This window comes from Oncorhynchus tshawytscha, linkage group LG09 (genome assembly GCF_018296145.1).
Source record: "Oncorhynchus tshawytscha isolate Ot180627B linkage group LG09, Otsh_v2.0, whole genome shotgun sequence".
NCBI classification, from domain to species: Eukaryota; Metazoa; Chordata; class Actinopteri; order Salmoniformes; family Salmonidae; genus Oncorhynchus; species Oncorhynchus tshawytscha.
Genome location: NC_056437.1, coordinates 8,405,383 through 8,429,634, shown reverse-complemented (window position 1 = coordinate 8,429,634; position 24,252 = coordinate 8,405,383). Strand labels below are relative to the sequence as shown.

The following is a 24,252-nucleotide window of genomic DNA, read 5'->3' as shown; positions in this document are numbered from 1 at the left end:
ACAGATAAGGATAGGGGGTTTGTGGTGCTGGCCAACAGACTTTCATACAAAGGATGCTTTATTTTTCACTGCCTGTGGTCTGTATTGACAACATGGAGGTTCAAAGGGCTCTGCTGCCTTTGGTCTGTCTCTCGGGCCGTGGGTTGGTCTGTCTCTCGGGCTGTGGGTCGGTCTGTCTTGAGTGCCAGCCGGCCATTTTGACCACATACTGGTCATCTATGCGAAGACCCTTGATGTCATCATCAGACCGGTCACTGTAAAGAGACAGAGATGGCAGACTCTTTGTAGATTGTCTGTGTCACTAGGGTCAGAGGACAATACCCAGCTTCTGTCATATGATCCTTCAAGTTCTGGTAACTTTTCCAAACTAAAAAGGTTTTCAGAGAAATCTCAGTTGGAGGATTCTGTTCCTGATTCCGGGAATCCTCCAACAGGATTTTGCTAACCTACTTCTGAGTCAGACAGTCTCCTTCCTCCCTCTTTGACTCAGGCCTGCCCAGTGTGGTTATTGTGTAATTGGCCTGTACCTTCAGGATGGTGAGGGTGATAGTCTGGCATGCGACTTCAGAATGCTACTGTCCTTGGTTAATGAGTGTGAAATGCAGCCTTGGTCTTGGCTCCTCCTCCTCCTCCTGTGGCATGAAGAAGTATTTCCCTCCATTTTTCTCAACTTTTTTGCATATTTTAGTCACTGAATGTTATCAATCTTCAACCAAAACCTATTTTTAAAGGGAACCTGAGTGGACAAATGAGTCCAACATATAGATACTCCGCCCCACCCCATTTCTTTAGTAAAGTGTTATGCAACACCCAATGCCCCTGTGTGAAAAAGGAATTTGACCCTTTACACTCAATAACTGGTTATGCCACCGTTGGCTGCAATGACTGCAACCAAGCACTTCCTGTAGTTGTTGATCAGGGATTTGACCTTTTACACTCAATAACTGGTTATGCCACCGTTGGCTGCAATGACTGCAACCAAGCACTTCCTGTAGTTTGTTGATCAGGGATTTGACCTTTTTTGACTGTTCTAAGTAGTCTCATGATTTTTTTACCTCTGGTACTCAAGTAAAAAATAAGCTATTTTTAGAACAAAGGCCGTACTGGGAAAAAATTTGCACATTTATCTATAGACTAACAGTGGTGTGTGTGTGTGTGTGTGTGTTTCTGTCGAACATTTCATTCTAAAATCATGGGCATTGACATGGCGTTGGTCCCCCCGTTTGCTGCTATAACAGCCTCCACTCTTCTGGGAAGGCTTTCCACTAGATGTTGGGACATTGCTGCAGGGACATACAGCCACGAGCATTAGTGAGGTCGGGCCTGATGTTGAGGTCAGAGCTCTGTGCAGGCTAGTCAAGTTCTTCCACACGGATCTTGACAAACCATTTCTGTATGGACCTTGTTTTATGGGTGTGGCTGAAATAGCCTATTCCACTCATTTGAAGGTGTGTGTACAGTAGCAGTCAAAAGTTTGGACACCTATTCAGTCAAGGTTTTTTATTTTATTTTTACTATTTTCTACATTGTAGAATAATATTGATGACATCACAACTGTGACATATGGAATCATGTAGTAACCACAAAAAAAGACACAGCAAATGTAAATAGTTTTTTTTTTTTACAGTATTTGAAAAGAAATATGATTTCTGGTTGAAGATGGGGTTTTGACATCAGTTTGAGTGTTCAACTACTTATACCTATCTCTACTCTGGATATATTTTGGCCTACTCTTCCATGCAGATCTGCTTTAACTCAGTGACCATTTATGGATTTTCCAGCATTAACTGCTTGTTTCAGGTCCTGCCACACCTCACTCGGGTTTAGGTCTAGACTTTGACTAGGCCATTACAGAACTTTTTTTAAATGTTGTTTTTCAGATGTAGACTTGCTTGTGTCTTTTTGTATCATGGTCTTGTTGCATGACCCAGCTGGGCTTTAGCTCACGGACGGATGGCCTGACATTCTCCTTGTAGAATTCAGATTTTTCAGCGCAGAATCCATGGTTCATTTATGGTTCATTTATGGTTCTTTCAATGATGGCATGTCGTCCAGGCCCCATTGCAGCAAAGCATCCCCACACCATGATACAAACACCACCATGCTTGACGGTTGATAGGAGGTTCTTACTGTGGAATGCAGTGTTTGGTTTGTGCCAGACATAACAGGACCCATGTCGTCCAAATTGTGACCTCATGTGCATGGTTATGGAATGCTGAGTGAAGGATTTGCAATGAGAACCATATGTAATTGAAGTAACTTCTTACTACAATGGTCCAGAACATTCCCCTACCATCAAAACAAACAACCATCCACATTGAGATTGCATGCTCTACTGTGTCCTTGGTTAGTTGATGGGAATGTTTATTAGCCAATCGGAATCCTGTGCATGTCAACCATGTCCAAAAAGCCTTCATTTTATACATGTAATCATACATGACTATACCAAACATTAGCAACACCTTCCTAATATTGAGTAGCACCTCCCCCCTTTGCCCTCAGATTCTGGCCTATGTTGACTAATGCTTCCCACAGTTGTGCCAAGTTGACTGGATGTCCTTTGGGTGGTGGACCATTATTGATACACACAACTGTTGCGTGTGGAAAAACTCAGCAGCTTTGCAGTTCTTGAGACAAACCGTTGCTCCAGGCACCTACTACCATTACCCCATTCAAAGGCACATAAATCTTTTGTCTTGCCCATTCATCCTCTTAAAGATCCTTCTTCAACCTGTCTCCTCCCCTTCATCTACATTTGAAGTGGATTTAAGGGACCTCAATAAGGGATCATTGCTTTCACCTGGATTCACCTGGTCAGTCTGTCATGGAAAGAGTATCCTTTAATGTTTTGTACAATGTACAGTGCCTTCAGAAAGTATTCATACCCCTTGACTTACTCCACATTTTGTTACAGCCTGAATTAAAAATGGATTAAATAAAACATTTACCATATACATAATGACAAAGTGAAAACATCTTTTTAGACAAATGTATTAAATGAAATACAGAAATATCTGATTTACATAAGTATTAACACCCCTGAGTCCATGCTTTTTATAGAAGCACCTTTGGCAGCTGTTACACGGAACCCAAACCGGCTGCGCACGTGCGCCATCGTGCATACATCTATTTTGTCCCCCCACACCAAACGCGATCACGACACGCAGGTTAAAATATCAAAACAAACTCTGAACAAATTATATTAATTTGGGGACAGGTTGAAAAGCATTTAACATTTATGGCAATTTGGCTAGTTAGCTTCCACTTGCTAGCTAATTTGTCCTATTTAGCTAGCTTGCTGTTGCTAGATAATTTGTCCTGGGATATAAACATTGAGTTGTTATTTTACCTGAAATGCACAAGGTCCTCTACTCCGCCAATTAATCCACACATAAAACGGTCAACCGAATCGTTTCTAGTCATCTCCCTTCCAGGCTTTTCCTTCTCATGACTTTATATTGCGATTTGGCAAATTTCATAAATTAGGTGCATTACCGCCACAGTTCTCATTCGTCTTTCAGTCACCCACGTGGGTATAACCAATGAGGAGATGGCACCTGCTTCTATAAACCAATGAGATGGGAGAGGCAGGACTTGCAGCGTGATCTGTGTCAGAAAAAGGACTGATTTTCTATTTTACCCAGACGCTTGCAAGCAGTGTGGGTGTAATAATTGAATAACAGATTTCTAAATGTATTCTACAACATGAGCGGTGTGGTCAGCCTGTAAGTCTCTCAGAGCTCTGCACACCTGGATTGTACAACATTTGCCCATTTTTATAATTTCAAAAATTATTCAAGCTCTGTCAAGTTGTTTGTTGATCATTGCTAGACAGCCATTTTCAAGTCTTGCCATCGATTTTCAAGATGATTTTTAAGTCAACTGTAATTAAGCCACTAAGGAACATTCAATGTAGTCTTGGTAAGCAACTCCGGTGTAGATTTGGCCTTGTGTTTTAGGTTATTTTCCTGCTGAAAGGTGAATTCATCTCCCAGTGCTTGTTGGAAAGCAGACACAACCAGGTTATCCTCTAGGATTATGTGCATATTCCGTCTCTTTTAAGCCTAAAAACCTCTAGTCCTTGCCGTTGACGATCATACCCATAACATGATGCAGCCATCACCATGTTTGAAAATATGAAGTGGTACTCATTGATGTATTGGATTTGCCCCAAACATAACACTTTATCAGGACAATAAGTTTATTTCCTTGCCATATTCTTTGCAGTATTATTTAAGTGCCTTGTTCCAAACATGACGCATGTTTTAGAATATATTTTTATTCTGTACAGACTTCCTTTTTCCCTCTGTCATTTGTTAGTTATTGTGGCGTAACTACAATGTTGTTGATCCATCCTCAGTTTTCTATCACAGCTATTAAACTCTAACTGTTTTAATGTCACCTCATGGTCAAATCCCTGAGCAGTTTCCTTCCTCATCGGCAACTGGGTTAGGAAGAACGGAAGGACACCTGTATCTTTGTAGTGACTGGGTGTATTGATACACCATCCAAAACCTAATTAATAACTTCATCATGCTCAAAGGGATATTCAGCATCTGCTTTTATTAGTTTCTTTTGTTATTTTTACACAGCTACCAATCGGTGCCCTTTTGTAAGGCATTGAAAAACCTCCCTGGTCTTTGTGGTTAAATCTTTGCTTGAAATTCACTGCTCTCCTTAGGGACTTCAGTTATCTGTATGTGTGAGGTACAGAGACTGGGTAGTTAAGTGAACAAATCATGTTAACCACTATTGAACATAATGAGTTAAGCAAAATTTCACTTTGACATTATGGGGTATTGTGCGTGTCGATCTGTGACAATCTTAATACATTTTACATTCGGGCTGTGTAACAACAAAATGTGGAAAAGTGAATGGGGTGTGAATACTTTTTGAAGGCTGTGTGACTGATTTTTATTTACTTGTAGTCCTCTATATTCTTATATACCAGTGTCCTACTTTTACTAACAGATTCATAAAGTTTAGTTTTTGTGGAAATAAACCAATTGATTGCAGGTGTTGCTACCACTGGACTGGAGGGTACAAGTAGAGACCTTAGTTCAACCCAGCCCCCTATATTATTCCTAGTCAGGAATGTGTCCTGCAATGAGACGAACTAAAGAAACCATACCCTCTGTCTATATCCCAAATGGCTGCCTATGACATGCTCTACTTTTGACAAGTCACAATTACCTTTTTACCCAAGGAAGTGCACTACGTAGGGAACACAGTACTATTCTGTTTCCAACGTTATGGCTGTGACAGAGCAACACTGTCTGTCCAAACACTAAACCTTCACCTCCAGTGATGCCATATATAGCCTACTTTGTGTAAAATAGTTGTTTGTTTGTTAGGTTTATTAGTTACCTACAGATTTTGTTAGCTACCATGTTAGTGGGAATGGAGGTGTTTAACTAGGTTAAGTAATGTGTTGGGTTTTTGATTTATGTGGCTTTTCTTTCTGCTTATCACTTCAACAGAATGATCTAAACATGAAAAAAGGTCTTGTGATGATACCCAGTGCCCTCAAAGCTTGTTTAGTTTGTGTGCGATTTTTAAAAACTGATAGCTGGCTAGCATGATACTGTACAGTTTGCTGCATGCCTGCTGCTATTTTTAGAAAGCTAGCTACTCCCTGGCCTGGCCCTCTGCCTCATCATTGATCTGAGTCCCAAACCTGATAACAAAGCTTATCTGATGGTACTGCCTGACTGGAGTAGTTTAAGCCTGAATCCAAAATGGTACACTGACTATATATAGTGCACTTCTTTCAACCAGGGCCCCTGTGGCTGTTGGCTTGCAACGTCTGTGTTGTGGGTTCGATTCCCATGTGGGACCAGTATGAAAATGTCTGCACTCACTACTGTACTTTGGATAGGAACGTCTGCTAAATGACTAAAATGATCATGTCAAGTATATAGGGAATAGGGTGCAGTCTTACTATGGGATCTCCTTCAAGTGTGTTGAGTGTTAGGGTTGTTGGACTGCCTTTTTGTCACTTTGTTGAATTTTTTTAATCAAGTATGGGTGTTGCCTTGCCGCTCAAGTGTTTATGATGGTAAGGATAGGGATTGGAGTTGTACATAGTCATTTTACTCAAGAAGAAAATCTTACAATGGCATCCAGCTTTTCCAGTGAGGTCTTGGCAAAACGGTCAAAAATAATTCAACAGGAAACATTTTATTTACTTTGTGAATTCCAGTCTTTGAAAAAATGTTGTACTTCATAACCTTTTTTCTCTTTTATTTTCCCTTCTCTTCCTCTCGGAGGAGAAAAATATCAGTCATTCAAAGAAAGGAATTTTGCAGTGCAGCTCTAACATTCCTTTTGTATATTTTTAAGATGTTAGTTCAGTGTAACTCAACCTCCTGAGTGTTGCTTTGTAGGAAAGGAGAATTACTCCATTTCTGTGAAGGCCCATTTCTCTCTGTCACACCTTTCAAACCAAGATAGCAAAAAAATATGTATGTATTTTTTGCTAACTTGATCATCCTAAACTCCATTTCTTTATATCTGAAAGGTATTTGCGGCGACCAAGCCTCTACTTTATATTTCCGCCAACCGACCTAGTCATGATTGCGGTAAAGTTCTGCCTATGGCTTAGTATGAAATGTAGCTGTAATGCTGAGGCTCTTAGGTTCTTGATGGTTGCTAGGCGGCAGCAGTTAACCATCCTCCTAGCGTTTCTAAACTTTGGCTAGCTAAGCTCATGCGCAGAAACACGTCATCGGGGGTAACGATCATCTCATGCCGAACTGCGGATGTGCAAACTAAAGGCACGCCTTTTTAGTTTTAATTTTCGTCAATAAAAATTTACTTTCACGAAGTTGGAGTAATAATGGGACTTAATAATAATAATAATAATAATGAATTTCCCAAAACATTCTTTCCTACTGTAAAACAGGCAACTTCCTTGTTGATACATTTTTGCGGTGTTTCCTCTGAAAAAAATGTGTGTTCATTTTGGAGTAGAATGTGACTTTTAAAAAGTCACTAGACCTGAGCTTCTCAGTCCTTCTATATAAAAAAATTATCCAGGGGAGGACACCGGACCCCCAAAACAAGGAGGGGAAGGACTTCTCCTTAAACCCCCCCCCCCTGTTTTCGGGGTCCTGGATCCTCCCCCAGATATTTTTAATTTAGGACTTTCTACTCCAATGAATTACTTTTTTTTATTTTTTATAAAAAAATCCACCTCCCAGAAATCAGCCTAATAACATATTGGTAAAATTATGTTATCAATGTATACACTTCAACATATTGGCTATAAATAAATAGGCTGAGGCATGGGGTTGCTGATCTGCATTTACCCTACTGGCCTAATTATTAGTTAGATCCCAAATGTGATCATTTTAACTACTTTGCATCCTATTGATTAATTTTATGCCCTAAAAAATGCATAAACAGTGAGAATAATGTGGGCCTACCTGTTAGGGTAACTTGGGGTAACATGCCACCTGCCTGTACTTCTCACTTCTCGTCACGATTTTTCTTCCCAACTCTTTCCCTGGTTGCCACTACTCTAAAAATGTCATCGGTCTCATCGCAATTTAAGTCAGTCCCTCAAAAATAATTGCATTTTGGTGGCGTGTTACTCTACAATGGACCCGTGTCACATTTAGCTCCTCTCTCCCCTATGCACTCATGGTGATTTGCTAAGTTGTAATGTGATTTAACCATGATGCTACTAAAAACGGAGTTTAAAATAGTGCAGTTAGTGCATATTTAGGAGTTGACAAATAAATAAAGTAGGAATGGGATGCTGGGAATTAACATTTTAAAACGGCTGTTTTCCTGTGATCGCAAGAATTGTTGTTCATTAACTGCTTGTCAGAATGCAGGTTTCCCTCCCTGTGGCACTCGTTACTTGAATTCTCCTCGAGAGTAAATCAAAATCAAATCAAATCAAATTTTATTTGTCACATACACATGGTTAGCAGATGTTAATGCGAGTGTAGCGAAATGCTTGTGCTTCTAGTTCCGACAATGCAGTAATAACGAGCAAGTAATCTAACTAACAATTCCAAAAAAAAACTACTGTCTTATACACAGTGTAAGGGGATAAAGAATATGTACATAAGGATATATGAATGAGTGATGGTACAGAGCAGCATAGGCAAGATACAGTAGATGATATCGAGTACAGTATATACATATGAGATAAGTAATGTTTCTCTCTGAGGACACAACGAGCGGACTAGGTAGATGGATTTAAGTATTGTACCATGGGGTTATCTGACATTTCTCTATACATTTAGTCATTTTGTTGTCAGAGGAAATGTAAATGTGGGCTGTTCTAGCGTCTTCAAACTGCGCCTTGACAGAAATGTTTACATTTTTTTTGGCATGGCAGCAATGATTTTGCCTTGGCTCAGTGCCACAGTTGAATGAGTGCAGTGGAAACACTGACTGTTTTTAAATCTATTTATTATTGACGGGTCACTCTTCATCCATAACCATACTAAATCATCATACCTGCTGGTATGAAAAAGTCTCAGCTAAAGCAACCGAAGTCCTAACAATTGAGATTCATGATGTGCTGTGTGACTGTTTTTATTGAATGAAGACGCTCCGGTCCCCTCTAATCCCATGATGTCTCCCTCCAGACCCCTCTGCCCTGGGCTTCATCATCTCTCCCTGGTCCCTGTTGTTGATGCCCTCAGGCAGCATCTCCTTCACAGACGAGAACGTGACGCAGCAGGACCTGAGGGCCTTCACAGCTCCAGAGGTCCTGGAGGGAGTCACTCTCTCCTCTCTGTCAGATATAGAGAAGGTATTTATGATACTGTATATTTATTTATGTTAGATGGTGCAGTGGTCCACCATTTTAGATTTTTCCCATAGTGTATTTCAGAAACATTTAAAATAAGAACTGTTTTGTGTAGGTTTTACCTGGTGTGACTTTTTGATAACCGTGCTTCTCTCTGACAAAGGTGACCTTTTTATGGATGTTTATATTTTACTCTCAGATTTGTAAATGCTAATGAGCATCAAAGTAGACATGTAAAACTTTCCTGTCTCTCTGCCTCTGTCGTTTCTCTTCGCTCTCTCTCTCGTTCTCTCTCGTTCTCTTTCGTTCTCTCGCTCTCTCGCTCTCTCTCTCTCTCTCTCGTTCTCATAGAGAAGATACTGTATTGTTGCAGTAGCAACACATCTGTTTGTGGGGTTGTTGCTTTGTGTGTGTGTGTAAAAAAAACAATGTCAATCAAAAGCATAAGAGCGTTGGGGTCAATTCCATTTCAGTTTACTTCCTGAATTGACCCCATCATACCTCCTCCTCTCTCTGGCCAAGAATCACTTACCTCAACACACAGGGCTATACACAGTCAATAGGGACTATCCACTGTAACTGTATAGGTTAGGCTACAATAAGGTTTCGATTCTCATTTATAATAGAAATACATTTGAATGATATATATTACATCTTCCTATGCTTCTCTCTTTAATTACACTATAAATGCCATGCTCTGTATAATTACAGAGAGGACATGGCAATTGTGAGGGGTTTGTGAATCACATTCATAACTCAAGAAACTAGTTTTACTCTTTAAGCTTGTGGTGAACTCTGTTCCTAAGACGTTCAAGGCTATGATGTTGCGTTCTTTGGCGATCCTCTAGTTATTCTTTCCTTCACCAAGCCTAACTCTGAGGGGAAGCTAATCCTCTGCTCTGAGGGAGCTTTCCTGCAGAATTGTATGGAATGGAAAAGGTTTGGATCTCGTCGCTTAGTTTCAGAACAGAACAAAGGGTCAGAATATTGTTGTACTAGTCAGACGAGAGCTAGTCCTCTCCCTTGTTTGTTTTTTTCAACTACAGCTGCTACCTTTTTGTGTCTAAAATGATTGGAACCACTTATCCTGTTTTTTAAAAAAATAATAATTTTCCACAGATGCACATGTACTCCCTTGGAATGAGCTTGTTTTGGGGAGCTGACTATGAGGTTCCACAGAGTCAGGTACAGCTGCAACATTCATGATCCATAGATGATATAGTCACAAGTTGGAAACGGATCAGCAATCCTGTTTTTCTATTTGCAGAAATGATGTTTTATGTATACTTCTCCTCCCGTCTATGTGTCCATTAACCCCTCTGTGACGTCTGTCTGTCTCAGCCCATGAAGCTGGGTGAGCACCTGAACAGTATACTCCTCAACATGTGTGACGACACCACCCTGAGCCGTATGTCTGTTCTCACCGTAATGGACGCCTGCAGCACACACATCAGAAATTCTAGCTGCGAACCCTCCTTCACACACATCAGAAAGCTGGTCCGACTGGTGTTGGGCAGCCTCTCCCAGGTAGACAACTACAACACATCACTGTTAGCTAGTGTTGGAACATTTTATAATGGACCTGTGGGTTTAATACCCCTTATTCTTAACAAAATACAGTAGGCTTGGGCGGTATCCAGATTTTCATACCATTCTTACGGTATTACCTGGATTGCACTCAAGGGGGCGCAAAAAAATACAAACAAATTCCTTCCTGTTGGCAGTCTTACCAGAATGCTAACAAAATTAGCAAAAGTAATAGCGAAATCAGATGGACGCCGTTAGCTAAATGCTAACGAACATAAACTAATTGCAAGGACAGGCAGATTTGGTCTCTGCGTTGTGTATTCATCTTCAAAGAATTCTTCTACATGCTTTTCTGAAGGAAGAGCAGCATGTGTACGCGGAGCGGAGGAGAATGGAGGAACAAGATGGCAAACATTTAGTAGTGAATTGCATATGTGTAACTTCATCACCTCGTGTGCTGCACCACAGAGACTCTCCGATAGATATAGAACTCTATGGATTCACCAGCTCCCTCTTTCTACTTGCTGTTTACTAACTAACATGTGACTGGCTTTTTATGACACCTCAGACATACTATTAGATGTCCCCTCCAGCTCCTTGTGATAACATCAATCATTGTCCTTTTTGTGTTTCTTGCTTTCCTTTTCTCACTCATTTTCTTGCGCTCTCTTGCCCTTGTTCTCTTTCTCTCTTTCTCTTTCTCTCTCTTTCTCTCTTTCTCTCTTTCTCTTTCTCCATTAGTTGGATGGCCTGCTGTCCCAGAGTGATAGGGAGTCTATTCCGGAGAGGAGCAAGGAGATTCGGGAGAGGCTTCGGGGCAAAGGCCTTCCCTCAGGTAACATGATCTTCACAATCTCAACCTCCCAACCTCCTGCATAGAGGCTTTTAGTAACAATAGAGAACCTTACCTTCTACCCCTGTGTGTACACACACAGACACACACACACACTGTGGGGTCTGAAATGATTGACACCCTTGATAAATATAAGCAATAATGACTGTATAAAATAAAGGATTTCAAATACTGAGCAACATTGTAGGCCACATTTATTTGGTGCATTTTATACTAATACAATTGCTCAGATTTTGTTCAATACTTTTTCTCAACAAGGTAGGGGTGCAAATTATTGATAAAGATTTTTCTAAATAAAGTAGTCCAAGTGTAGTATTTTGTCCATATATTTCCAGCACACAATGCCTAAATCAAGCTTCGGGCTCTACAAACTTGTTGGAATCATTTGCAGTTGTGCCCAGTAGGCATCAATGATTTAAATATTGTATTGTCACTTTGGAGTCTCGTTTATTGTAAATAAGAATAGAATGTTAAAACACTTCTACATTAATGTGGCTGCTACCATTATTACGGATAATCCTGACTGAATTGTGAATAATGATGAGTGAGAAACTTACAGATGGTCAAAGATTTAAAAAAAAAACATGCTAACCTCACCTGTTATTGGTAATGGGGAGAGTTTGCACGTCTTTGGCCCTCTGTAACTTTCACTCATCATTATTCACGGTTCTTTCAGGATTCTCTGTAGTCTTGGAGGCATCCACATTTAATGTAGAAGTGTTTAGAACCATATTCTATTGTTATTTACAATAAAAGTTACTCCAAAATGACACTGTTATTTACCATTAATTTCTTTTGGGCAAAAAAAACAATTCTGAGAGACAAACCGCAAATACATCTAACACATTTGAGTCACAAGGCTTGATATAATCATTGCGTGCTAGGAACAAATCATTTCCTTCATTTATAAAAAATATTTATAATTATTTTATGCTGCCATTATTTCTCATCTTCATCAAGGGTGTCAATCATTTAGGACGCCACTACAGGAAGGCGGGCACTGTGCCTTCAGAATGTACTCTCCTTGACTTTCTCCACTTTCCATTTTGTTGTAACATCCTGCATTTAAAATGGATTCAATTGAGATTTTGTGTCACTGGCCTACACACAAATACCCCATAATGTCAGTAATTATGTTTTTAGAAATGTTTAAAATTTTAATTAAAAATAAAAACCTGCAATGTATTGAGTCTAATTATTCAACCCCTTTTTTTGTTTTGGTAAGCCTAAATAAGTTCAGGAGTAAATGTGCTTAACAAGTTGATTGGACTCACTCTGTGTGCAATAATAGTGTTTAACCTTATTTTTGAATGACTACCTCATCTCTGTACCCCACACATATAATTATCTGTAATGTCCATCCGTCGAGCAGTGAATTTCAAACACAGATTCAACCACAAAGACCAGGGAGGTTTTTCCAATGCTTCACAAAGAAGGGCACCTATTGGTAAGATGGGTAAAAAACAAATATTGAATATGCCTTTGAGCATTATGAAGTTATTGATTAGGCTTTGGATGGTGAATCAATACACCCAGTCACTACAAAGATACAGGGATCCTTTCTAACTCAGTTGCCGGAAAGGAAGGAAACCACTCAGGGATTTTCACCATGAGGCCAATGGTGACTTTAAAACAGTTCCAGAGTTTAATGACGGTGATAGAAATCTGAGAATGGGTTAGCATTGTAGTTCCTCCACAATACTAACATAAATGACTGAGTGAAAAGAAGGAAGCCTGTACAGAATAAAAATATTCCAGACCATGCATTCAGTTGGTAATAATGCAATAAAGTAAAACTGCAAAAAATGTGTCAAAGAAATTAACTTTGTCATAATACAAATTTATTTATATAGCCCTTCTTACATCAGCTGATATCTCAAAGTCCTGTACAGAAACACAGCCTAAACCCCAAACAGCAAGCAATACAGGTGTAGAAGCACAGTAGCTAGGAAAAACTCCCTAAAGGCCAAAACCTAGGAAGAAACCTAGAGAGGAACCAGGCTATGAGGGGTGGCCAGTCCTCTTCTGGCTGTGCCGGGTGGAGATTATAACAGAACATGGCCAAGATGTTGATAAATGACCAGCAAATGTTCATAAATTACCAGCATGGTCAAATAATAGTAATCACAGTGAACAGGTCAGGGTTCCATAGCTGCAGGCAGAACAGTTGAAACTGGAGCAGCAGCACGGCCAGGTGGACTGGGGACAACAAGGAGTCATCATGCCAGGTAGTCCTGAGGCATGGTCCTAGGGCTCAGGTCCTCCGGGAGAGAGAAAGAGAATTAGAGAGCATACTTAAATTCACACAGGACACCGGATAAGACAGGAGAAATACTCCAGATATAACAGACTGACCCTAGCCCCCTGACACAAACTACTGCATCATAAATACTTGAGGCTGACACAGGAGGTGTCAGACACTGTGGCCCCATCCGAAGGTACCCCTGGACAGGGCCAAACAGGCAGGATATAACCCCACCCACTTTGCCAAAGCACAGCCCCCACACCAGTAGAGGGATATCTTCAACCACCAACTTACCATCCTGAAACAAGGCCGAGTATAGCCCACAAAGATCTCCGCCATGGCACAACCCAAGGGGGGTGCCAATCCAGACAGGAGGGCCACGTCAGTGACTCAACCCACTCAAGTGACGCACCCCTCCTAGGGACGGCATGGAAGAGCACCAGTAAGCCAAAGCATTATGTTTGGGGCAAATCCAACAACACATCACCCATATTTTCAAGCATGGTGGTGGCTGCATCATGTTATGGGTATGCTTGTCATTGGCAAGGACTAGGGAGTAAACATTTTTTTTAGGATGAAACGGAATGGAGCTAAGCACAGGCAGAATCAGAGGTTAAACCTGCTTCAGTCTGCTATTCAACAGACACTGGGAGACGTGCACCTTTCAGCAGGACAATAACCTAAAATTCATGGTCAAAAATACACTGGAGTTGCTTACCAAGATGACGTTGAATGTCCCTGAGTGGCATAGTTAGTTTTGACTTAATTCGTCTTGAAAATGTCTGTCCAGTTTGTTGTTGATCATTGCTAGAGGAACATGTATTCACTTTGCCATTGTCTTGTGTGCAGTAGAAGGGTGAGGAAAATCAATAAATGTTAATGTTGTATTCAGGGTGTAACACAACAGTTTGGGAAAAAGTTGAGGGGTATGAATGCTTTCTGAAGGCACTGTACGTACATACTTAGGGTAGGCCTACAGTCGATTCACCTGGCTGAATATAGACTGAGTATATACCTGATTGATGAATATCTGATCTAATGACTTTGAGTCATGTCAGTGTTGCTGCTGTTACTGGGAGGAAGTGATTCACAATTTCAACAGAGAGACAGACCTTGGTCCGGTTCGAACAGGCTTGGTCTCCTCTAGCTGATGGAAGAGAAAAAAATCCCTGGGGGTGTTACAGTAGGCGGGCTGAACATAACACTGACAATAGAGACCCTGGTAGGCTGGCATAGACAAGTTGGGACAGTGAACTGAACACTAGTTTTAGTTCACGGATCCTTCTTTTAATGGGTGGCGGTGCATTACCAGTGTCCTAATGTTGACTCCCACGCTTCCTGAACCATGGCCAAGAGGGAGGTGCTCAGAAGACAAGTCAGTGGTGAGAGAAAATGAACAGCCTTGAAATGTGCTGGAAGTTAGCTAATCGAATTGGTGTGTATACAATAGAAAGTATCAAGTGTACATGTGTGTTTTTTAAAGACTAATCCAAGGGTTTGAAGTGTTAATTAAGGTATGAAGATCCAGGGGCTTTTTGTGTTACCCCCTTTTTTAGATTCCACTCCTTCAGTCCTCAGGTCATCAGACTTTTTATTGATACTTTAAAGATGCCTACTTCCTTTCGATGAAAAAGAAATGGGAGGGGAGAGGAGGCTTATGTAACCATTGCATGGTATTGGTTATAGTTCCTAAGCTGGTCTGGGTTCAATACTAATTTAAAATACTTTAGCTGGACTTGATTGAGCACGCCTGGCACAATGGAACCAATATAAAAGTCTCAAAAGACCAACCTCCTCCCACCTGGCATTACAGGCAGGCTAAAGCAAAACCTAGAAGTATTTGAGCGGTATAGAAGAAGATACAGTAGAATAGGATAGAATACAGTATATACATGTGCGACGAGTAATGCAAAAATATGTAAACATTATTAAAGTGACTAGTGTTCCGTTGTTTAAGTGGCCAGTGATTTAAATTCTATATATATTCCACCAGCCTCTGCTAGTGATGGCTATTTAACAGTCTGATGGCCTTGAGCTGGTTTTTCAGTCTCTCGGTCCCAGCTTTGATGCACCTGTACTGACCTCGCCTTCTGGATGATAGCGGGGTGAACAGGCAGTGGCTCGGGTGGTTGTTGTCCTTGATGATCTTTTTGGCCTTCCTGTGACATTGGGTGCTGTAGGTGTCCTGGAGTGCAGGTAGTTTGTCCCCGGTGATTCATTTGGCAGACCGCAACAACCTCTGGAGAGCCCTGCGGTTGCGGGCGGTGCAGTTACCGTACCAGGCAGAGATACAGCCCGACAGGACGCTCTCAATTGTGCATGTGTAAAAGTTTTAGGTGCCAAGCCAAATTTCTTCACCACACTGCGTTGGTGTACCATTTTTCAGTGTCATTGACGTGTACGCCAAGGAACTTAACTTTCCACCTTCTCCACTGCGGTCCCGTTGATGGGGGTGGGGGTGGGTGTTGCTCCCTCTGCTGTTTCCTGAAGTCTACGATCAGTTGTTTTTGTTGACATTGAGTGTGAGGTATTTTCCTGGCACCACACTCCCAGGGCCCTCACCACCTCCCTGTAGGCTGTCTCATTATTGTTGGTAATCTGGCCTACTACTGTAGTGTCGTCTGCAAACTTGATTGAGTTGGAGGCATGTGTGGCCACGCAGTCATGGGCGAACATCACTTGTCTTTCTTTCTGCAGATGTGACATGTCGGTGGTTAGCGTTGAAGTGACTGGAGAAAATGCTGTCATTGCTTTGTTTTTCATGCTGGGCGACGTGATTGTTTTCATTCTGCTTTAGTACCACAGCGCTGACTGTGCAGTGCAGCTTACCCATGCCCACCACCACTAATAGTTCTAGATAAACCTCCTGGAAACAATTCTCTGAATGTTGCAACTAAGAATGAAAGGCCAATGAACCCTCAAAACAAATGTTCTATTTCCTGTTATTTAAAAAAAAAAAAAAAAAAAAAAGTTCAATCAATCTTGTCCTGGTCTGTCTGTCTCCATAGCAACAGTGTTCCTGGAAAAGTTTCTGTCTGCCCCATAGCGAGTGTTCCTGGAAAAAATTAATTCTGTCTTTTGATGTTCTGTTTTACTGTAGAGATGGAGCCATATGCTTTGTAGATTAAAGCAAGGCACTACATGTTTTATAGGCCTGAGTCCCCTCCCCCTCTCTCCAACATTAGCTACTCCGTCTCTCTCGTTCTTCAGTCGGAAGAGGTCCCAGTTTCTCAACTCCTTATGGTTGTCACAGCATTGGCAAGACAACACAGATCTGACACCAAGCTAGTTATACACTATATACAGTGCCTTCAGAAAGTATTCAGACCCATTTACTTTGTCCACATTTTCCACATTTTATGTTGCAGCCTTATTCTAAAATTGATTAAATACCCCATAATGACAAAGCAAAAACATGTTCTTAGAAGTTTTTGCAAATGTATTACAATTTTTTTTTGTACTATAATTTTATAAGTATTCAGACCCTTTACTACTCAGTACTTTGTTGAAGGACCTTTGGCAGCAATTACAGTTGAGTCTTTTTGGGTATGACCCTACAAGCTTGGCACACCTGTATTTGGGGAGTTTCTCACATTATTCTCTGCAGATCCTCTCAAGCTCTGTCAGGTTGGATGAGGAGTGTCGCTGCACAGCTATTTTCAGGTCTCTCCAGAGATGTTCGATCGGGTTTAAGTCCGGGCTCTGGCAGGGCCACTCAAGGAAATTCAGAGACTTGTCCCGAAGGCACTCCTGTGTTGTCTTGGCTGTGTGCTTAGGGTTATTGTCCTGTTGGAAGGTGAACCTTCACCCCCATCTGAGGTCCTGAGCATTCTGGAGCAGGTTTTCATCAAGCATCTCTCTATACTTTGTTCTGTTCATCTTTCCCTCGATCCTGACTAGTCTCCCAGTCCCTGCCGCTGAAAAACATCCCCACTGCATGATGCTGCCACCACCATGCTTCACTGTAGGGATGGTGCCTGATTTCCTCCGTACGTAATCCTTTGCATTCAGGCCAAAGAGTTCAACCACAGAGAAGAGAGTCGCCCCGAGAATTTAACCCTGTGGCACCCCCATAGAGACTGCCAGAGGTCCGGACAACAGGCCTTACGATTTGACATACTGAACTCTATCGGAGACGTAGTTGGTGAACCAAGCGAGGCAATCATTTGAGAAACCAAGGCTGTTCAGTCTGCCAATAAGAATGTTGTGATTGGCAGAGTCGAAAGCCTTAGCCAGGTCGATGGATACGGCTGCACAGTAATGTCTCTTATCGGTGGCGGTTATGATGTCGTTTAGGACCTTGAGCGTGGCTGAGGTGCACCCATGACCAGCTCTGAGACCAGATTGCATAGCGGCGAAGGTACGGTGAGATTCGAAATGGTCGGTAATCTGTTTGATAACTTGGCTTTTAAAGACTTTAGAAAGCAGGGTAGAATAGATATAGGTCTGTAGCAGTTTGGGTCTAGTTTCTCCCTCTTTGAAAAGGGGGATGACCGCGGCAGCTTTCCAATCTATGGGAATCTTAGACAATACAAAACAGGTTGAAACAGGTAGCCAGGTGGAAAGCATGGCCAGCCGTAGAAAAATGCTTATTGAAATTCCCAATTATTGTGGATTTATCGGTAGTGACAGTGTTTCCTAGCCTCAGTGCAGTGGGCAGCTGGGAGGAGGTGCTCTTATTCTCCATGGACTTTAGTGTCCCAGAACTTTTTTGAGTACAGGATGCAAATTTCTGTTAGGAAAGCTAAGGCTAGCTTTTTCAAACTGCCTGTGTATATTGGTTCCTAACTTCCCTGAAAAGTTGCATATCACAGGGGCTATTCGATGCTAATGCAGAATGCCACAGGATGTTTTTGTGCTGGTCAAGGGCAGACAGGTCTGGAGTGAACCAAGGGCTATATATATTCCTGATTCTACTTTTTTGAATGGAGCATGCTTATTTAAGATGGTGAGGAATGCACTTTTAAAGAATAACCAGTCATCCTCTACTGACAGGTTTAGGTCAAGGTCATTCCAGGATACCCCGGCCAGGTCGATTAGAAAGGCATGTTCGCTGAAGTGTTTTAGGGATCGTTTGACAGTGATGAGGGGTGGTCATTTGACTGCAGACCCATTACGGATGTAGGCAATGAGGCAGTGATCGCTGAGATCTTGGTTGAAAACAGCAGAGGTGTATTTGGAGGGTGAGTTAGTTGGGATGATATCTATGAGGGTGCACGTATTCACGGATTTGGGGTTGTACCTGGTAGGTTCATAGATAAATTGTGTGAGATTGAGGGCATCAAGCTTAGATTGTAGGATGGCCGGGGTGTTAAGCATGTCCCAGTTTAGGTCACCTAGCAGCACAAGCTCAGAAGATAGATGGGGGGCAATCAGTTCACATATGGTGTCCAGGGCACAACTGGGGGCAGAGGGTGGTCTATAGCAAGCGGCAATGGTGAGAGACTTTGTTTCTGGAAAGGTGAATTTTTAGAAATAGAAGCTCCAATTGTTTTGGTACAGACTTGGATAGTAAGATGGAACTCTGCAGGCGATCTAGTAGATTGCAACACCGCCCCCTTTGGCAGTTCTATCTTGGCGGGAAATTGTATAGTTTGAGATGGAAATTTCAGGGTTTTTGGTGGTTTTCCTAAGCCGGGTTTCAAACACGGCTAAGACATCCGGGTTGGCAGAATGTGCTAAAGCAGTGAATGAAGCAAACTTAGGGAGTAGTCTTCTAATGTTAACATGCATGAAACCAAGGCTTTTACGGTTACAGAAGTCAACAAATGATAGCACCTGGGGAGTAGGAGTGGAGCTAGGCACTGCAGGACCTGGATTAACCTCTACATCACCAGAGGAACAGAGAAGTAGGATTAGGGTACGGCTAATGGCTATAAGATCTGGCCGTCTAGCACATTTGGAACAGGGAGCAGTTTTCTGGGCACGATAGCATAGATTCAAGGCATAATGTACAGACAAAGGTATGGTAGGAAGAGAGTACATTGGAGGTAAACCTAGGCATTGAGTAATGATGAGAGAGATCTAGTCTCGAGAGACATTTAAACCAGGTGATGTCATCGCATATGTGGGAGGTGGAACAACATGGTTGGTTAAGGCATATTGAGCAGGGCTAGAGGCTCTACAGTGAAATAAGACCTTAATCACTAACCAGGACAGTAATGGACAGGGCATATTGATATTAGAGAGAGGCATGCGTAGCCAAGTGATCGTATGGGTCCAGTGGGTGGTTGGGCTGGCTGGGGACACGGCGATTCAGACAGTTAGCAGGCCGGGGCTAGCAGTTAGCAGGCCGGGGCTAGCAGTTAGCAGGCCGGGGCTAGCAGTTAGCAGGCCGGGGCTAGCAGTTAGCAGGCCGGGGCTAGCAGTTAGCAGACCTGGGCTAGCAGTTAGCAGACCTGGGCTAGCAGTTAGCAGACCTGGGCTAGCAGTTAGCAGACCTGGGCTAGCAGTTAGCAGACCTGGGCTAGCAGTTAGCAGACCTGGGCTAGCAGTTAGCAGACCTGGGCTAGCAGTTAGCAGACCTGGGCTAGCAAGCTAGCATAAGGGCCTTAGATGGACATCGCTATGGAAGAAAGTCTGTTTTTGCCTCCTCGTGCAGTGACGTCGATAGACCAGTCGTGGAATTAATAGGGTTCCAAGTAGCAGAGGGGTCCAAGTCCAATTGGCAAAATGGGTATAGTGGTTCAAGAAACTGGCTGAAGGATCAGCGAACAGTCCAATATGCTCTAGACAGCAGGCCACGGTTAGCAGAATGGGCCTTCAAGGGACGTCGCGCCTGAGGGGCCTGTCGGTATTCCAGTCGTGAAGGATCGGCGGGGTTCCGTGCCCCGTACCGGCAGTAGAAGGGGTCCGGATATTGTAGCCGAGGAGTGGGCTTCAGGAGTAGCCCAGGAGCCCTAGCCGGGAGATGGGTCTAGCATGGGCTAGCTCCAGGCTAGTTGGGGTTAGCGCCGGGACGGAAACGTTAGCCAGGAGTAGTCAACCCGGGTTGCGGTTAGCTAACTGTGATGGTCCAGATGAAAAGGTTCAGAGTTTGCGGTAGGAATCTGGGGATATGGAGAAAAAAATAGGTCCGGTATGTTCTGGTTTGAAACTCGTTGTACGAACTGGCGAGAGCTTTCCGAGCTAAAGGTTAGCTGATGACCGCTAGCAGTGGTTAGCTGACTGACAGCTGATAGCTAAATAGCTTCAGTTGAGGTATTCCAGTTCGACGGTGAATAGAAATACTTTAGGAAAAAAACAGATCCACTCCACGTTTGGTGAGGCGGATTGCAGGAAAGTATTTTGAAGTTGAGGTTTAGGAAAAATATTAAAAAGAATGTGAAGAAAAAGATATACATAGGACAGGACAAGACAAAGACGTCTGACTGCTACGCCATCTTGGATATCCGAAGAAGCTGATTTGAATCTGATTTGTATGTAGTTCTGTCCTTGAGCTGTTCTTGTCTGTTGACGTTCTGTATTATTTCATGTTTTATGTGGACCCCAGGAAGAGTAGCTGCCGCTTTTGCAACAGCTAATGGGGATCCTAATACCCCCCCCCGACCTCAGTAAAGCCTGTGGACAGGCTTCCCAGATGAGTGGAGGTTGTTATAGCAGCAATGTTCCTACATCTATTGGAAAGCCTTCCCAGAAGAGTGGAGGCTGTTATAGCAGCAATGTTCCAACATCTAGTGGACAGGCTTCCCAGAAGAGTGGAGGTTGTTATAGCAGCAAAAGGGGGACCAACTCCATATTAATACCAATCATTTGGAATGAGATTTTTGACAAAGCTTTTGGTCATGTAGTGTAACACAAAAACCTGTGGTACGGTATGTTATTTCCCTGTTGTCTGATCTACCTTCTGTCTTTCCCCTCAGGGAGGAGTGCAGCCCCGAGGGTACTGGAGCGTTACAAGGCTCGTAGTCAGGAGCAGGCATCTTTGAACCGTGGCCTGAGTCGCTCCATGGGTTCCCTCCCCATCCAGGACCTCCTGAGAGGTGAGGGGGCCCTGCCTGGTCCCTACCCGCCATCGGACTACCATCCTGGGTCAGAGTCCTCCGCAGACCTGGCCCTCTACCTTGAGCCCCAGCAGAGAGGCAGGCCAGTAGAGCTGGACAGGAGGTCCCTGCCCTATAGAGGAGACTCGACAGCCCAACGCAAGAAGAACTGGGCGTCTTCTGTAGACCTGGCCCACATAGACCCAGATATGCTCCGCTTTGGAGCCCTTGAGGATGCCAGGCGGGGTAGCAGTGCCCTCAGTACCCGCTCAGGGGGAAGGCACAAGTCAGCCTCCCGGGTGTACCGGGATCGAGACGGGGAGAACCGCTACTCAGACTTTGGTGGGTTGGAGACGCCCAGGACGAAGGCCCACCCCCACTCACCCCTGTCGGTCAGCTCAGCTCTGACCTCAGCCTATGACCGGATCAAGGAGAAGCAGAGGAAGCTGCAGGTGCTCCGCCAGGCCATGGATGGTGAGACCTTTTTTTCCCTGGTTTTAATGGTAGGATAAGGAAGTAGATGAAGAGATTCAAATGTCAGGGGCACAGACAGGAGAATGACTGAGACGGTGCTTGGACCACTATCTCAGGGTGTATGTGTGGTCTAGAGTCCGCAGCACTACCATGTAGACCAGACTCCTCCGTGGACCAGCTGCTATGAAATTGATAACTAGTCGTCTATCAGCTGTTGAGACGTTTAGAAAGGTGAAAAATGTGTGAGAGATGACGTTACCAGAGCAGAGAGGCTGACTGGTTAGTGAGATGTTCTAGATAGCCGGGATGTGGGAAGCTGTGTTGGTCCAGGTGCATTCCAAATGGCATCCTATTCGCTGTAGTGAACTCATTTTTACCCCAGCTCTATGGACCCTGGTCAATGTGGTACACTATAAAGGGAATAGGGTACTGTTTGGGATTAACACCCAGAGTGCATGAGACAGAGTGGCTGTGGTTTACAAATGCCTGCTTTTTAATAAGAGACAGGATAATTCTAGCCCTTTAACCCTCTCTCACTTATAGCCAAGTATGCCTCTCTCCAGCTCTTCTCTGTCTGTCTGTGTGTGACACACTGGTGCATGTTTGACACTGCCTGCGTGCTGCAACCAGCCATGACAGCCGTATTCTACTTGCCATGGCTCTTATTTAATTTCTGAGAAGTGTTACTGATATGAAGTCACATGGGACATTAATGTTTATGTCCTTCTCTAATGCAGCAGTGTCTGGTGGCCATATGGAGGCTTTAGGGCTGGATGGAGGGAGGGACGGATGAACGAGCTCCTATAATAAACCTCAGGCCTTCCTATCCGGCCTGCCTGCCCCTCCTCGGTTGCATCCCAATTGGCATCATATTCCCTTTTAAGTGCACTACTTTTGACCAGGCCCCATACTACTCTGGTCAAAGTAGCGCATTTTGTATGCAATAGGGTCCCAATTGGGATGGCAGCTTGCTCTGTTTCTTTTCTCCTTCCTCTGTGGTTGTTTAAATGATGGCACAGCAGCGGTTAATGCTCTCTGGTTACCTCCATGTACATGGAGCCTTAATCTGTGACTTGCTCCTCTGGCTGCAGTGTACCAGCCTCCTCCTTTCCATCCTCCCATCTCCTCTTTAACCTTTCTCACCCCTTACCAACATATGGTGCCTTAAACTGTGGCTTGTTCCTCCGGCTGCAGTTCAACACCACCCTTCTCTTTCTTCCTCCACCACCCTTCTTTCTTCCTCCACTACCCTTCTCTTTCCTCCTCCTCCCTCTCCCCTCCACTACCCTTCTCTTTCCTCCTCCCTCTCCCCTCCACTACCCTTCTCTTTCCTCCTCCTCCCTCTCCCCTCCACTACCCTTCTCTTTCCTCCTCCCTCTCCCCTCCACTACCCTTCTCTTTCCTCCTCCCTCTCCCCTCCACCACCCTTCTCTTTCCTCCTCCACCACCCTTCTCTTTCCTCCTCCTCCCTCTCCCCTCCACCGCCCTTCTCTTTCCTCCTCCACCGCCCTTCTCTTTCCTCTACCCCCCCTCCTCTCCACTTCAGGGCCAAGGTGCTTCAATCAGGACTATAGTTTCCTAGCTTCCATGAGGTTAGTAATTGGAGTCATGTGTAGCGGATGAGGGGAAATACAAATGTTATTGGACTTTCCGGTGCTTGGCAGCGGGTCATGTGGCTCTCGAATAGGCTGGGCTGGGTTCTGTAATGGGAGGAGCTGAGCCGTGATTGGCTGGATCGGGCTCCGGAATGAGCTGGGATAGGATTGGCTGGGCTTAAGATATGATAGGATGGGCAGGGCTCCAGGATGTGATTGGCTGGACTGGGCTAGGATAGGATGGGCTGAGCTCCCAAATGGGTTGGAGAACGAGGTGGAGGGCCCTAACTAAACGAATTACCACAGTTTTTCTAAATAGGGTTTTTCTGCTCGTTGACTTCAAAAGTTGTCGGCTGTCGCAAGACTTAGGTTGTCAGAAGGGGAGGGCTTTTAACAAGAAGGTGACGGTTGCTAGGCAATACTTTGGCTCAGAATAATTGTTGGGAATGCAGAAGCAGTAGCTGTTGAATCTAGTAGCTCTTGTATGTACAAGTCCATCAAATATTTTTCTCTGGATATAACTAACCAACCATGCAGTAAATGTGAGAAACTATGAAACGGTGATCAAGCCATGTATTCAAGAACATGTCTCAACCTATGGTGGTGCAACACAACTTTAGATGACGTGAAATAGGGTCTGCTACAGTATATGTGAATATGAAACAAATCTATACATAAAAATAGACATAAATAACATTATGGAAACTACTTTGAGCACATTCATGTCTAAAAAAAAAAATCATTTTCTGACCACTTCTACAATGGGCAAATATAAAAGGTTTCATTCAAATCAAAAAGGGGTGCTT

The 24,252-nt window shown here is 43.4% G+C and overlaps 1 protein-coding gene across 4 annotated transcripts in view; it reads left to right on the top strand.

Moving 5' to 3' along the window:
* ptpn13 (protein tyrosine phosphatase non-receptor type 13) overlaps positions 1–24,252 on the top strand; it is a 148,253-nt gene that overhangs the window by 40,519 nt on the left and 83,482 nt on the right. For all 4 annotated transcript variants that reach the window (XM_042326447.1, XM_042326448.1, XM_042326446.1 and 1 more), the window contains exons 3-7: positions 8,607–8,773; positions 9,890–9,955; positions 10,112–10,297; positions 11,039–11,132; positions 21,258–21,851. In XM_042326447.1, coding sequence (XP_042182381.1) covers positions 8,607–8,773; positions 9,890–9,955; positions 10,112–10,297; positions 11,039–11,132; positions 21,258–21,851 — 1,107 coding nt within the window. The remainder of the gene's footprint in view (positions 1–8,606; positions 8,774–9,889; positions 9,956–10,111; positions 10,298–11,038; positions 11,133–21,257; positions 21,852–24,252) is intronic.